A 13,193-nucleotide genomic window follows, 5' to 3' on the forward strand; every position below is an offset into this window, starting at 1 on the left:
ATAAATTTTTGAGCAATAAGAATAGGTACAGCTACATCTACAGAACAGCAGTAATCTGGTTAAAGAGGGCAAAGATTAGAGGGAAGAATTAGTATTCCCCTACCAGTTTCCAGATGATGTCCGCCAGTTTGGCTCGGTTCTGAACGATGCACCATATAAGAAGATCCCTTACAGGGTGTTCCAACTGCTTGTAGTGTTTGTATTTTTTTTTTATAGCTCCGACTTTTCCATTTATCTGAGGATACAACATTCATTATAATTAAACTCATTTTTTAATCAACATTAAAAAAATATCAGTGGTGTTTTTTTTTTCATGTGACAGCTGGTCATTGTTGGCCCATTAAAAGTTACATCTAGTACTCAGCAGAAGTGGATTTTCCAATGAATCCAAAGAAAATGGATGAATGCAAATTCCTTTATTAACAATTCTTTTTAGCATCACATGGTCCATCTTCATTTCTGAAGAAGCAATCATTTGCGTGTATCGAAACGTGTAAAGTTATCCCGCCACTGTGCTGTGTTAAGATGTTGTATGTGGTTAGGACTTTGGTTCTCCATATATATTTCCGGAGAATATCTGTCACTTACAGCATAAATAGTAGAAAGGGTACATGTTTAAGGCATTCATCTTTCATACTCAAATTTTTTGTGATATATCTCTTTCTTTAAAATAAAAAAAATAATGAATTTTGTTTGGATTCATTATTGCAGAAGGGACAGGTGATGTCTGCAATAAAACACAATTACCTGCCTGATCACGGCCTCCTTTTATGAAAATGCTGATATGTGCGTGTGCAGCTATGTGTATGATACTGGGATGTGCAGAAGTTACATCATCTCAGCCCAGCCAATCAATATGACCGAAGTTCTGACTCCTGGAAAAGGAGTAGGATTAGATTGCAGTATTCATCACAGAACGGGGACAGGTGAGTGTATTTCAAATAATCAGGTTGTAACAAGGTTGTTTTATTGCAAAAGGGACATTACCAGTCCCATCTGCAATGAAGGATCTGACTGATTACACTTTTTAAAAAACTATTTAGTATCCCATAATAAGTGGAACTAAACTAAAAAAAATCCTTGATCAGGTCTCATGGTATCCTGGAATTCCTCTTTCATCCCGGTGCAGAGGGAGCTTCAGGCACCACCATCTTCGATCTACTTATTCTTTTTTCTGGAAACATCACCCAATCTCGCACTGCGCAGATGTGAGATAGGGTGATATAGCCCGCTGGTAAAGGGAAAAAAAGACTTTATATGTCTGTCTTTGTAGTAAAACCTTTGAGTTTAGGTCCCCTTTAGTTACCTTGATGTTGATATGTGCTATGTTCCCCATACGCTTATGCTTGGCTTCTGGGTACAGGGGCTCTGTCAGGTCTCCCAGAAGCTCTTGCAGCACACGGGAAACATGATAAAGTTCTATGGTAGATACAACAACTTCCTTTGATCCCTCGATTCTAAGGTATCTCTCCAATTTGCTATGAACTAAGCTGGATGGATCTGTATTGTTGTACAAGTAGGTGAGGGTGTCCCAGGTCAGATAATCCGCCAGACTGACCCCGCGCTCTAGGAACAGGCGGACAAATGAAGGTTTGTCTTCAATTAATGACAATGTCAAGCAGGGATACAGATCAGAGGGCTAGAAGACAAATTGGAAAATTTATGCAAAACATCAACAAACTAGAACACAAAACTACAACAAGTCATAACAAATCATGACAGGATAAATGTACAACTTAATTATGATGAAATGTATGTTCACGCCTTGTTGTCATATCAGAATATAACGCAATGCTTACAAATAATAAAAATGAGAGGAAGCAGACAATGAGCAGTGAAAGATAACATGAAAAGGATAAATTTTTCCAACCATCCATGTCCAGTCTTCAGTAAAGATCTGAGTCTCAGCAATGTCTGCCCGGTTCCATGACACAGCGAGTTTCAGCTGATGGTCCCAGTTCTCCTGGCCATTGTAATCAGCACTGTGAGAGGCTAATAGACAGAAACAATGGTCAATATATGTTGTTTTCTTCATTTCTACTTATTTTACCTATCAGGTGTTCAATGGCAGCTGACCCCTGATGTGCTTGTTGTGTTTGGTTTTTGGGGTCATGCCAAGGTTCTTCTGTTGCCATTGTACTGTGCTGGGCTGGGCTTTGTTTTTCTATGCAGCTTTAATGTAATCAGTGCTATCTATGTTCCTTTGAAGGATAGTTTAGAGTTAGGGACCACACTCTAGAGAGGAGCCTTGACAAGGAATAATATGCAACTTTTTTACATATGATAGTGTTTTTATATAGGCAGGCTGGTACATGTGCTGGGAAACCTTGCATTGTTCATTGGGTGAAATCTCTTCCATCTGCCATGTGCACCTTGCCTTAGAAGCTAATTATAGATTGCTTGGAGCAGTTGTCATTTTGGTTTTACTAGCTGTACAATCCTGACAGAAAATCCACCCCTTTCCTATTCTATCTAAAGTTAAAAGAACTGAAGTTATGGCTATAGATACACTTTAATGTGCACAGTGCAAGTCATGCATCAGCAAAATGTCTAGAAGAATCAGGGTAGGCTTTTGGACCCTCAGAGACATGTTTTGTCCGATGGTTTAATTCTCTGACCTTTCAGCAGAGCTTGCAGAATTGCCACATCCATCCCTTGATCCCCAACCTTTTCTTCTCGAAGAATGGTGAGCAGACACCCCATTCGAACAATATCTTGAATCTGTGGAGACAGGAGAAATTTAGAAATGCATGTGAATACCTGGTAATAGCTGTTTCAACAAAAGGAGAGGAGAAAACCCGGAACCTTTAGAAAAAAAGCAAAGACCCTAGAAATTACATGGCTTAAATGTGTTGAAGGGATTAGATCAGTGTTTCTCAACCATTTTTAACATGGAGGAGCCCCTAAACGAACTTTCAGGTCTTCAGGGATCCCCTGCTATAATTAATACATTCACAACTCACAAATGCTTCTTACATTGATGGCCATTGGAAAGAATGTCTACCTTACTGATAGCCAAAAAGATAATTGACGTCACCTAACCTGACCTAAGAGGTGCAAATTACTCATTGCTCAAAGAACTGGGGCAACCTTTGTAGGACCTCACGGGTTCTCTAGTTGAGAAACACTGCATTAGACTGTAAACATGATCAAAAACAATGACAAGGTATTGTGTGGCCATCACTCACTTTCTTGGTCCACATGATGATTTGAGCTTCTGTGAAACTATCATAGGTGTCTGAGAAAAGATTCTGCAGCTTCTCTTTAATGAGGTTTATGGTGATCCTGGAGGAACTAAGATTCGCCACTTGTGCAATGATGTCAGCAACTCGACCAGATCCCTCCACGATGACACATGGTGTGTTGTTACACATGGAATTGTAGATGGTCTGAATAGAGAAACAAGGGAAACATGGGGTAGAAGAAGATTAACTACATTCCATAGTAGGGATCCTGATCCTGATCCTGATCCTGGGCGTGCCTACGCTACCAAGCTTTATCAGCTTCGGCACCCAATCATGAAATAGCCTCTTAAAAATCCCTGGCTATTTATCTAGCTCAGACACAACACTTGTGCAACGTGTCTCCATGACTGCCGAGCCCCTAGTTCGGTTGAGCTAGTTCCTGTTCACCTGTGGCTTAATCAAGCATTTCCTTTGTCCAGCTCCTGTGTTAACCCCTCTTTGTCCAGTCTGCTGGTTCCCAGCCAACTTCCCTGTGCTGTTCCAGTGTTCCTAACTGTCTGTGGATATCCCTGAGTCACCTGTGACTCCTGTTGCTTCCAGTGTCTCCTGTATTCCGTGTCCGCAGTGGCCTGTGTCACAGGTGTCCGTCTCTTGGATCTCTGGTAATTGACCCCTGGCGTGTGACTTGACCTCTCTTGATTGCTTCCTGCCTCGACCCCGGCCTTCCTCGACTATCCTTCTGCTTTGTGATTTGGTATCGTGTTTCATATTGTCCACCTTGGTGTGCCCAAGGACCGCAACCTGGCAGTACCCAGCAGCGCAACATCCTCACCATCAGAGGCTCTGGAGAAGGCCTGGTTACTGCCTAGACTCTGCGCCTTGGCCCTTCTCAGGGTTCACATTACCTCTGTGCAAACCATTTCACCCCCTAGTGGTCCTGTTTCTCTGTGCATGACACCAAGGGAAGCAGACCTCAAAAAAATTTGCGCCAAAATTTGCACCAATCTGTCCTTCTCTATTCAAATCCAAATCAGTTGTGTCTAGGTCAACAGACAAATGGTTCTTACCAAAAAAGCAATGGGGCACATTGTTACCTGCATGTCTCATGATAAAAGCAGTAAACCGTCTTTAGATTAGGAGAATCCAAGAGGTCTGTGTATCCTTAATGACATAACAAAGTTTCTCAGAACCAAGTCAATGGGTAACCGGAAGGTCAGATTTGGGTTTTAGAAAGGTTTTTAGGACTGTCAGTAAAAATGATTTGAACACGAACAGATAAGAAACATCTATGTGATTGGTCTTCTGTATGGAATCTTAAACAGAAAGGGGAGAACAGCAGGGGATTTAATATGGCTCAAACGTTTATATGTGATTGTACAATAGTAGAAAAAAGAAGAATTAGTTTTATATAGACAGAAACCATGTACATAACCCTCTATAATTTGGAGGTTAACAAGGCCTATACTATACAAAGTACAATTGACTGTGTTAAAATATATTGGCTGAACTGGATCCTGAGTAAGTTTAGGCTTGCTCAGGGGATTAATGGGAAACCAGTGACAATAAGATTGAGTTGTAAATGATGACTTGCTGATGATGAGGAAGTGGAAAGAAGAAAGAAACAGTGTGTATTTACAGTGAAGAGCCTGGCAGAACAGTATTTGTTTCCCCCAGGAAGGAGTAAAAAAGTTTGCTGACCAACAGCTACCAATTCAGGTCTCATAGGTGACTGGGTTAGTCTTTTTTAAATCATGAGCCAGAAGCCAGTCAGAGTGTTTCCTACCTTTCTTCCTCGTACAATCACACATAAACATTTAAGCCAATTTAAATACCCAGTTGTTCTCTCCTTTCTGGTTAATACACTAACCTAAGGGGCTTGGCTCTCAACAATAGTCTTGTGTGGTTTGGGGACACCCAACCTCTTTACCAGTACTGACTTCTGTATAGCATCTATAGAATCAACTGAGCATTTATAAACTTACATCCAGTGTTCCAGGACCTCCTTCCAGCACCACGCACACTATGGGAATTTTAATGGTTGTTTCTGGAATAAACAAAAAAGGAAAAGACGTAAAAATAATCACATTTTATTGTGGGATGGATACAGAAATAGTCCATAGTATATCCCCAACAGTAGAACAGTGTTATATAAAGTTTTATCTTACTGCCACTCCCATAAATAGGAATTTTTAGTGCACTGTATACTAATTTTCCCAAATACCAATCTCGTTCTAAGCCTTCGGTTTCCTACTACCCAAGCCATGCAATTTTGGATATTCTATCATTTTTTTTTACATAGAAACAGTCAACATAGAAGGCAAATTTCTCCAACTGGGACAAAGTCAGCAATGAAAACCTAGAAATTAGGTGAAAGATATGAGATAGTCTTCCAAATTAGGGACAATTGGGGGCCTTGGATAAACTTTAATGCAATTAAGATCTTCTCGTCTTCTTCGATACTGTTGGTGAGATCTCTGTGGCTAAAACGGGACTGTCAGGGCACAGACAATATATAGGTCTCTCATTCTCCCTTCTTCTTGGAACTTTCAACAGGGGAACGGTACACGAGGATGGATAGAAATACCCTCAACAATAAATTGGGAGGGAACAGGACAGGAACTGTTGGGAGACAATCTTACTCCTGGAGGGCTCAGTAGATATAATGTCACCAGATTTCACCTATAAATAAAAACATGTCTGACACTTAAGAAAAAGATTGAAGTTACTTGTGGACTGTACTTATTATATATCTTATTTTACATAATGGTAAATTCTGCTAATGGTGAAATGGAGAAGTCTGATGAGTACAAATCTATCCAACCTCTTCCATTTCTTTTCCATCATATCACCACATCTGCCTGGATTACCAGCTAAACCTCATTTCCATCTCCCGCTCACCTCCTCTGTGCATTGTCTGTTCAGAGATAAATTTCTCCAGTCGAGTTCTTAATGGGATTTCCACTCCATAGCGTCCATGTGTCCCATCATCCACCAGTATGAAGTGCGTATGGTTGTTGTCCAGACAGCACAGCGCCCCCTGTGATCCTTCATCCATGGTGTACAAGGCTGGAGCTCCACCCTACAGACAAATTCTCATGAAACAGAGGAAACTCAGAGGTGTTTAGATGTGACACCAGGTCATGGCACTTTTGATGAAATGTGAATTTTATTGGACAGTCAGGAATCTCAGGATTATATATATTTTGAAGAGTTTTACCATCAGAGAGGCAACAAAATGTGATCATCCACCTTTGGTGATGGAAATGAATACACAGTATTTCTTTGAAAGATGAGTTTGTTATGCTGTAGATATGTCAACTCCTTACCGCCTCGCTGATCAGTGATTTTCGGTTGTGGACAATGCCCCAGGTGGCAATGCCTATGAGGACAGTCTCAGAGTCTTGATCACCTCCGCTGAAATCTCGTATGGCCTCACCCACATGTTTCATGACCCCAGCATGAGATCCACCAGTGATGATCCAAGCCCCTGTATGGAAGAAGAAGCAGACAGATAAACTATAGGAAAAATACAATACACCTAGCTCCCGGGGTCATCCTAACTTCTGGAGTGCAATGCTCCTTGTCCACCAATGTCATCACCCACTTCCTTACCTACACTATAAATCCAAATTTTTATGAACACCCTCCTAATTTTCTTTTCATCTCAGGCTTCTTTTAATGATACAGCATACAAAGACACTGTAGACAATTGTACCCTTCCAACCAAATATGATGGCCTTCCTGCACTCTTTGCTTTGAACACACTTGACCCTTGCATTCCTGTACTCTGTGAGTTACATACATCCTAAGCCTACTCACAGTACATTACATACTCCTACACTCACCCTTGTGGTATTTTCATCAAATCCTTGTGATCTTGATCCTTTCACACTGTGCATTACAGACACAGGACTCATGTTCTCAGTATATAACATACACCTCACTCCTGCACTCTGTGAGTTACATACACCTAATACCTGCTCACGGTACATTTCATACCCCTGCACTCTGTATGTTAAAAAGACCATACTCACTCACCAGTTACATACTTTTATTCAACCCTTATATTTTTTTACATCACATACTTGTGCCCTTTGGCCTTTGTGCTTTACAAACACCTTGACACCTGCACTCTTTATGTTACATGCACCTGACCCCTGCAACATGTAGGTTACATAGTTGTGACAAACTCATTAACTCTGCATGTTACATACTAGCACCCTTGCATTCTCAGCATTAGTTACGCTTGATCCAAAGTAAGCTTAGGTTTTGGTAAACTATACGCCTTGTAGCCCCTCTCACTGTGGATATCCACCATTTATTGAGATGTGCAACATTAGAACAATCCTCAGGTTGCTCAAGATTTTCACAATCTTAGCAATACCCCTTGATGAGAGGCCTCTGAAGTCTTGCAGGGCTGACTGATTTCTAGTTCTGTCCACGCTTCCATCATTTACAAGTGAGCAGAGCAGTGACAGTGAAATAGATGGATGATGTACTCATTGCTGGAACCCCATTACCTGTGCTTTGTGCAGCCTTCACAAGACCCCGGCTGAACTGGTTCTTCAATCTTGGACTGATGTTGAAGTTTTTGGCGCCCCCTGTCACAGATATGAGAAGATTGGGTACGCTAAGCCCCCACTGCTCTGTCATCAACTCAAACAATACGCTGGGACGAGTGTCATTCGATGCTCGCACATACTGTAGAGAAGTAGAGTGTATTGTAACTCATATTGCAAGATGTGTAACTCTAATATGACAAAATTTGGTTGACAGCATTCGACTCTTCCACCACATACAATATTGTCCTTTACCACTCAAAAATCTTTCACATACCTTAGCCAAATTCCTGGTGGTTCCTGTAAATGTCATGTCCCCATGTGCATCACTTGGGAATTCTTTGAGGTGTATTTGAGGGTCCCACTTGGTTTCAGGTGGCACATCAGGAGTGCAAGTGAAGTGCGAGTTTTTGGAGTAACCACATCTGCAGGTCTCTCTGAAAGTGAAATAAAAGTCTATAAATTATTTTTATTATAATTTGATAAACTGAACTAAACACTTAAAACCTATTTCATCACATGCAACAAATCATTATTGTTTTTAACAATAATAAACTGTACTTATTTAGCATCAACATATTACGCAGCGCTGTACATTAAATAGGGGTTGCAAGTGACAGACAGATACAGACAGTGACACAGGCGGAGGAGAGAACCCTGCCCCGAAGAGCTTACAATGTATGGGGGGAAGATGGGGGGAAGTATCACACAATAGGAGTGAGCATTTGAGAAAGTGATTGAGTAGTGAGGGTTTATGAGACAGAAGAAAGCTACTTCTGTCAACCCCTGATATTCTTCCTCAGTTCTGGATAAGGTTTCATGCTGCCTGTCAGCCATCTCATCATGGATGTCTGACAGATTTCTGAAACTCAACCTGGATAAAACCGAACTCATCATCTCCCCCCCCCCGCCTCAAATTACAAAACTCCCCCTGACATATTTATAACTGGTAATACCATTGTCAGTCATTCCTCCCCTCAGGCAAGTTGTCTTGATGTCACCTACAATTCTACCCTCCATATTCAGAACATTTCCAGGTCCTGTCACTTTCATCTGTGCAACATCTCCAAAATCCACCCCTACCTGTCCCCAGAGACCGCCAAACTCCTTGTACACGCTCTTATCATCTCCCGTCTGGACTACTGTAACCTCCTCCTCTCTGGTATTCCACTAACCCAACTCTTTCCTCTACAATCTATTATGAATGCTGCAGCCAGACTCATCCATCCTTCCCTCCGCTCCTCTTCTGCTGAATCTCTTTGTAGTTCTCTCCATTGGCTTCCATTTCACCTGAAAATCAAATTCAAGCTCCTGTGCTTTGCCTTCAAATCCCTCCACAGTTCTTGTCCCACTTTCCTTTCTGACCTGATAGAAAAATACTCCCCCAGCCGCTCTCTCCGCTCCTCCAATGACCTACTAATGACTTCCTCACTCATAACCTCATCACACGCACGGGATACAAGACTTTTCTAGAGCTGCCCCAACTCTCTGGAATGGTCTTCCTCATCCTAGTCGGCTTGCTTCTACTTTCTGCTCATTTAAAAGAGCCCTCAAAACCCATCTTTTTTAAACTATGCATTGGTGAACCAGCACAGTACAATGGGTAATATGTAGTAATAAAGTTTTTAAAGGAACATGCCTCCTGTTTGCTTGCAATTGTAATTAAACATACTCATCAGAATCTTTTATCACATCCAGTCAAAAAATTCCAAAAAAGCCTAAAAGATGCACTTACCCTTCACTAGACTCTTGCGGAATGAAAACAACGCACTCCTTTTTCTTAATATGCTTTGAAACCCAGGAATTCAGGATGCCTATCTGTAAATGAATATGTGCAAATGAGAGGACAACAAAGAATATTCTGATTGTCACAACAACATAGAGTGGCATCAGAATGGACAGAGTAGAGAAGACGTGGAAGCTCAAGGGAAGGTCAATGAAGACACCAGACTGAGAAAAGATGGAGTCCAGAGAGAAGACCCCAATTCCATTAGACTACAAGAAGACTCCAAAAAAATCTACATTTTTAGTGTTTAGTGTATATTTTGAGATATTTCTACTTTTTCATAACGATATGACAAACCTTGGCTTCATCTAAGACGAGTGGAGTAATCGTATTCTTCTTCTTTTTCTTGGCGTCTGCAGTATTTGGTCGGTATGGGGAACGTAAATTGGTCTGTTGTAAGTTAGCATGGTGTTGAATCTCTATGCCGTCCACTTGAACCTGACCTCTAGGTTTAGTTTTTGTATTTCCCATGATATGCGTCTCCAGGAATCCCACCTAGGCATGACATGCTGAGAGAGAAAGGATAGGAAGGTTAGAAGTATCAGGCAAAACAGCAACTGAGACTAAAATAAAGACTTCGTCCTTTGGGGTGAAAGTTATTCCTTTTCATAAAGCCCCTTTATATATAAGTTACCGTATTGGTGAGCTTGGATTTAGTGATGAGCTTGAACTACAATTCTGGAGCTGTTAACCTGAAATCTGTAATTTTAATTTAATACAAATTGGTTATGTAAATAGTATGTATTGATTCATTGACTAGGCTTTTTCTACCAGAGGTCTATTCCTGGTATTTCTTGTGTGAGATCCATTCCTAGTACTTTGGGAGATTCTGTTCCCCATGTGTACTACTTTGTTTGGGAGTAGATCCATTCTGGATATTTCCCATGATATATTAAAATATAATTCATATAATAAAGCAAGATAGTTTGCTTTTTAACAAATAAAACATTTATGGGTCTGTGTATCCATTGCCTACCCTGTCCCCTGAGAAAGACGGAAACCTGTTTACCTATTATCTGGTCAGCAAGTTCCATCGCTCCATCTTGCATGCAATAAACTTTAAGGCCATTTTCTGAGAATAATATGAAAAGACGATGTCTGACATGTGCACTCAGGGAGGCTTTGAGGTTCTCTGCACACAGATCAGTGACTGCTATCAGTGAGTGTCACACTGCAAGTAATAACACCAGCACTGGATGGCCATTATCATCATTTGACACTGATGTGATAGGAGATCTGCTTCTTACCGAAATCTAACCAAATCTGATTCCCTGATCTGAATTTGTCATGGAGCAAGAAGGGGAAAAGTTTTTGAAAAATCAGGGAGGATTTCATTAAAAGATGGAATTTTGGTGTCTTATAAGGCCATACCAGTATGCACATTGGAGGCTTTTTCTGTACTTACTGCAATTTTATTCAGTGGCTACCTTGCCTAGGGCCCTATTTTGCCCTACATAGTCAGTTAGATTAAAAAAAAAAGAAATAGGTCCATCAAGTTCAATCACTGGGGAAATAAACATACCCCAGATAAAAACCCTATAGATATAGTTGATCAAAGGGAAGGCAAAAAAAAGCAAAACATAATCTATCTTAATCTATCTCTCGTTCTCAATAGAGTAATCATTGGATCTCTTACCTAGGATTTTTCACATAGGATTACTCCACCAAGAACCAGGGATGAATTGGGGCAAAGTAGAGCCCCATGCAAGGTGGCCACTGATAAGAATTGCAGTAGGCACAGAGCAACACTCTATACTTGCATTGTCTACACTGGTATGGCCTACAAGTCTATCTTATCTTGTGAAGTGACTAGGGGGTACACCTCTTTACCCTCTGGGGCATTATTCTTGTAGCTGAGCCCCCGCACATTTACCAAACCCTAGGCTCCTGCATTGGACTGCCTTGTGGATGATCCAGCTCGGATATCCTACAGGTTAAGTGGATTATGGAGAATTTCCCTCCAGTTAGCTTCCTCTATCCCTTGACGACTATATCGGTGAGATTGTTGTACCACATTGGCCTGTCTTCACTAAGGTTAAAAGTAAAATGCTCTGCAAGATCATTTGCATTTTTTTAGATAATTTTGTGCATTTTAATGCATTTCACTGCCCTTATGAGTTGCAGCTACAGGAAATGATGTCTGCTGAGTCTCCCAGGGTGCAGGAAGCTCTGTATGAAAGACAACCTGCACATTAGTATTGGCCACTCCGGAGCCATGTTGTCCTACAGGAAGAAGACACAAGAAGCACAACCCCAAAACACATCATGGTGACCACATAACAATTCCAGGACAAAACCAAAGTTGATCATTTTTAGTACAAAATTGGTCCAGGGATGCCTAATGCACTGTCAAAGTCCACTGCACAGTTCTTACAGGAGCTGCAATGCTGCCACTTCCATGTATCTTGTCAGACTGAAAAAAAAATGTGTGATTATTAAGCATTTTAGTGGAAGAAAAACTGTTAGCCACCAGTGGTAACTTGGTTGGGGGGGGTATGGATAAATGTATGGAGCTTCCCATGTTACAAACAAACATTGGATAGTGCAGTACTAGTTGAGCTGAAAAACAAAAGGATTTGGCAGGTTTTTTTAGCTCTGTGTACACGAAGGAAAATGGCAGAGCTCAAGTCTAAATTCATAATAGCAATGTCACTGCCTTAAGTGAGTCACAATAGATCAAAATTTACGTGATTGAGAAACAGTTGGGCAAAATTAAGGTTGACAAAGCACCAGTACCCGATGGATTATATATACATGTCCTGAAAGAGCTGAGCTTGGTTATGTCATAGCCATTATTTTCTCATTTTTAGAGACTCTTTAGTCACTGGCATGGTACTGATGGATTGGCGTAAGGCCAGTGTGGTTCCTATCTTCAAAAAGGGAGCAAAGTCATTATCAGGTAACTACAGACCCGTTAGTTTAACGTCAATAGTTGGAAAGGTCCTAGAGAAATTGATGAAGAGCCACATGGCTTCAAAATAGATCAAAATTGTCAAACAAATTTACTCTCTTTTTATGAGGAAGTAAGTAAACAGGTAGACAGTGGAGTAGCACTTGATATAGTGTACTTGGACTTTGCTAAAGCATTTGACACTGTACCCCACAGACGGGTAATATGCAAGTTAGGGTCGATAGGTTTAGAAAAGTCAATCAGTAAATGGATAGAGAACTGGCTTAAAGATCCAGAGAGTTGTAATTAATGATTCATACTCTGAAAGGTCTAAGGTTATTAGTGGTGTACCCCAGGGTTCAGTGTTGGGACCTTTAATGTATAACATCTTTATAAATGATATAGAGTTTGGGAATAAAAGTACCATTTCTGTGTTTGCAGATGACACCAAACTATGTAAAGGAATTAAGTCCATACAGGATGTCTATAATCTACAAGCAGACCTGGATGTACTGTTTGATTGGGCAGCCAAGTGGCAAATTACATTTAGTATAGACAAATGTAAAGTTCTGCAAGTTTGAGATCATTTAAAAAAAACAAGAGGATGCTCTTTGCCGCTGGAGGAAAAGAAGTTTAAGCTCCGGATAAGGAAAGGATTCTTCACTGTAAGGTCTGTAAAAATGTGGAATCAGTTGCCTCAGAAAGTAGTTTCAGCAACTACTATAGATTGCTTTAAGAAATGGCTGAATGTTTTTATAAAAGCACAGAATATA

The 13,193-nt window shown here is 40.7% G+C and overlaps 1 protein-coding gene across 1 annotated transcript in view; it reads right to left on the reverse strand.

Annotated features, from left to right (window-relative positions):
- LOC140321836 (transient receptor potential cation channel subfamily M member 2-like) overlaps positions 1-13,193 on the reverse strand; it is a 79,547-nt gene that overhangs the window by 19,464 nt on the left and 46,890 nt on the right. The window contains exons 2-13 of the mRNA XM_072398616.1: positions 9,828-10,039; positions 9,480-9,562; positions 8,022-8,181; positions 7,706-7,886; positions 6,512-6,672; positions 6,084-6,264; positions 5,168-5,229; positions 3,189-3,389; positions 2,619-2,721; positions 1,871-1,992; positions 1,307-1,639; positions 104-235 (exon numbers count right to left, since the gene is read on the reverse strand). Coding sequence (XP_072254717.1) covers positions 104-235; positions 1,307-1,639; positions 1,871-1,992; positions 2,619-2,721; positions 3,189-3,389; positions 5,168-5,229; positions 6,084-6,264; positions 6,512-6,672; positions 7,706-7,886; positions 8,022-8,181; positions 9,480-9,562; positions 9,828-10,001 — 1,893 coding nt within the window. The 5' untranslated portion in view covers positions 10,002-10,039. The remainder of the gene's footprint in view (positions 1-103; positions 236-1,306; positions 1,640-1,870; positions 1,993-2,618; positions 2,722-3,188; positions 3,390-5,167; positions 5,230-6,083; positions 6,265-6,511; positions 6,673-7,705; positions 7,887-8,021; positions 8,182-9,479; positions 9,563-9,827; positions 10,040-13,193) is intronic.

The sequence above is a fragment of the Pyxicephalus adspersus genome, chromosome 1, assembly GCF_032062135.1.
Source record: "Pyxicephalus adspersus chromosome 1, UCB_Pads_2.0, whole genome shotgun sequence".
Taxonomy (NCBI): Eukaryota; Metazoa; Chordata; class Amphibia; order Anura; family Pyxicephalidae; genus Pyxicephalus; species Pyxicephalus adspersus.